Source organism: Acanthisitta chloris, unplaced genomic scaffold (assembly GCF_000695815.1).
Source record: "Acanthisitta chloris isolate BGI_N310 unplaced genomic scaffold, ASM69581v1 scaffold14313, whole genome shotgun sequence".
In the NCBI taxonomy this organism is placed as follows: Eukaryota; Metazoa; Chordata; class Aves; order Passeriformes; family Acanthisittidae; genus Acanthisitta; species Acanthisitta chloris.
The window spans coordinates 14,287-14,581 of record NW_008665519.1 but is presented as its reverse complement, the minus strand read 5'-3'; the positions used below and the strand labels follow the sequence as shown (position 1 = coordinate 14,581).

The 295-nt window shown below is 49.5% G+C and overlaps 1 protein-coding gene across 1 annotated transcript in view; it reads left to right on the top strand.

Annotated features, from left to right (window-relative positions):
• PROM2 (prominin 2) overlaps positions 1-295 on the top strand; it is a gene marked incomplete at its 5' end in the record, with an annotated part of 4,220 nt that overhangs the window by 1,243 nt on the left and 2,682 nt on the right. The window contains 1 exon segment of the mRNA XM_009071792.1: positions 1-107. This exon segment is cut by the window's left edge and continues 5 nt beyond it. Coding sequence (XP_009070040.1) covers positions 1-107 — 107 coding nt within the window.

The following is a 295-nucleotide window of genomic DNA, read 5'->3' as shown; positions in this document are numbered from 1 at the left end:
TCCTGTTCTCCTGGCTCCTCATCCTCCTGGTTTTCGCCACTTTCCTGGTTGGGGGCAACATCCAGACGTTGGTTTGCAGGAATTGGGTCAACCAGGAGATTTATAAGGTGGGTGGTCAAGCATCCGCCCTGTAAATCTCTGTCTGCCTGCAACAAAATGCCTCCAAACGCTCTGTGTCCTCCCCCTAAACCCAACTGGAAAAGCTTCATCCTAAACCAGCAGGTTAAGTTTAGGATTAGGTCCTTGGATTTGCATCAGCAGCAGGGAATTGCTGTCCATTCACTCAAGGAAACAA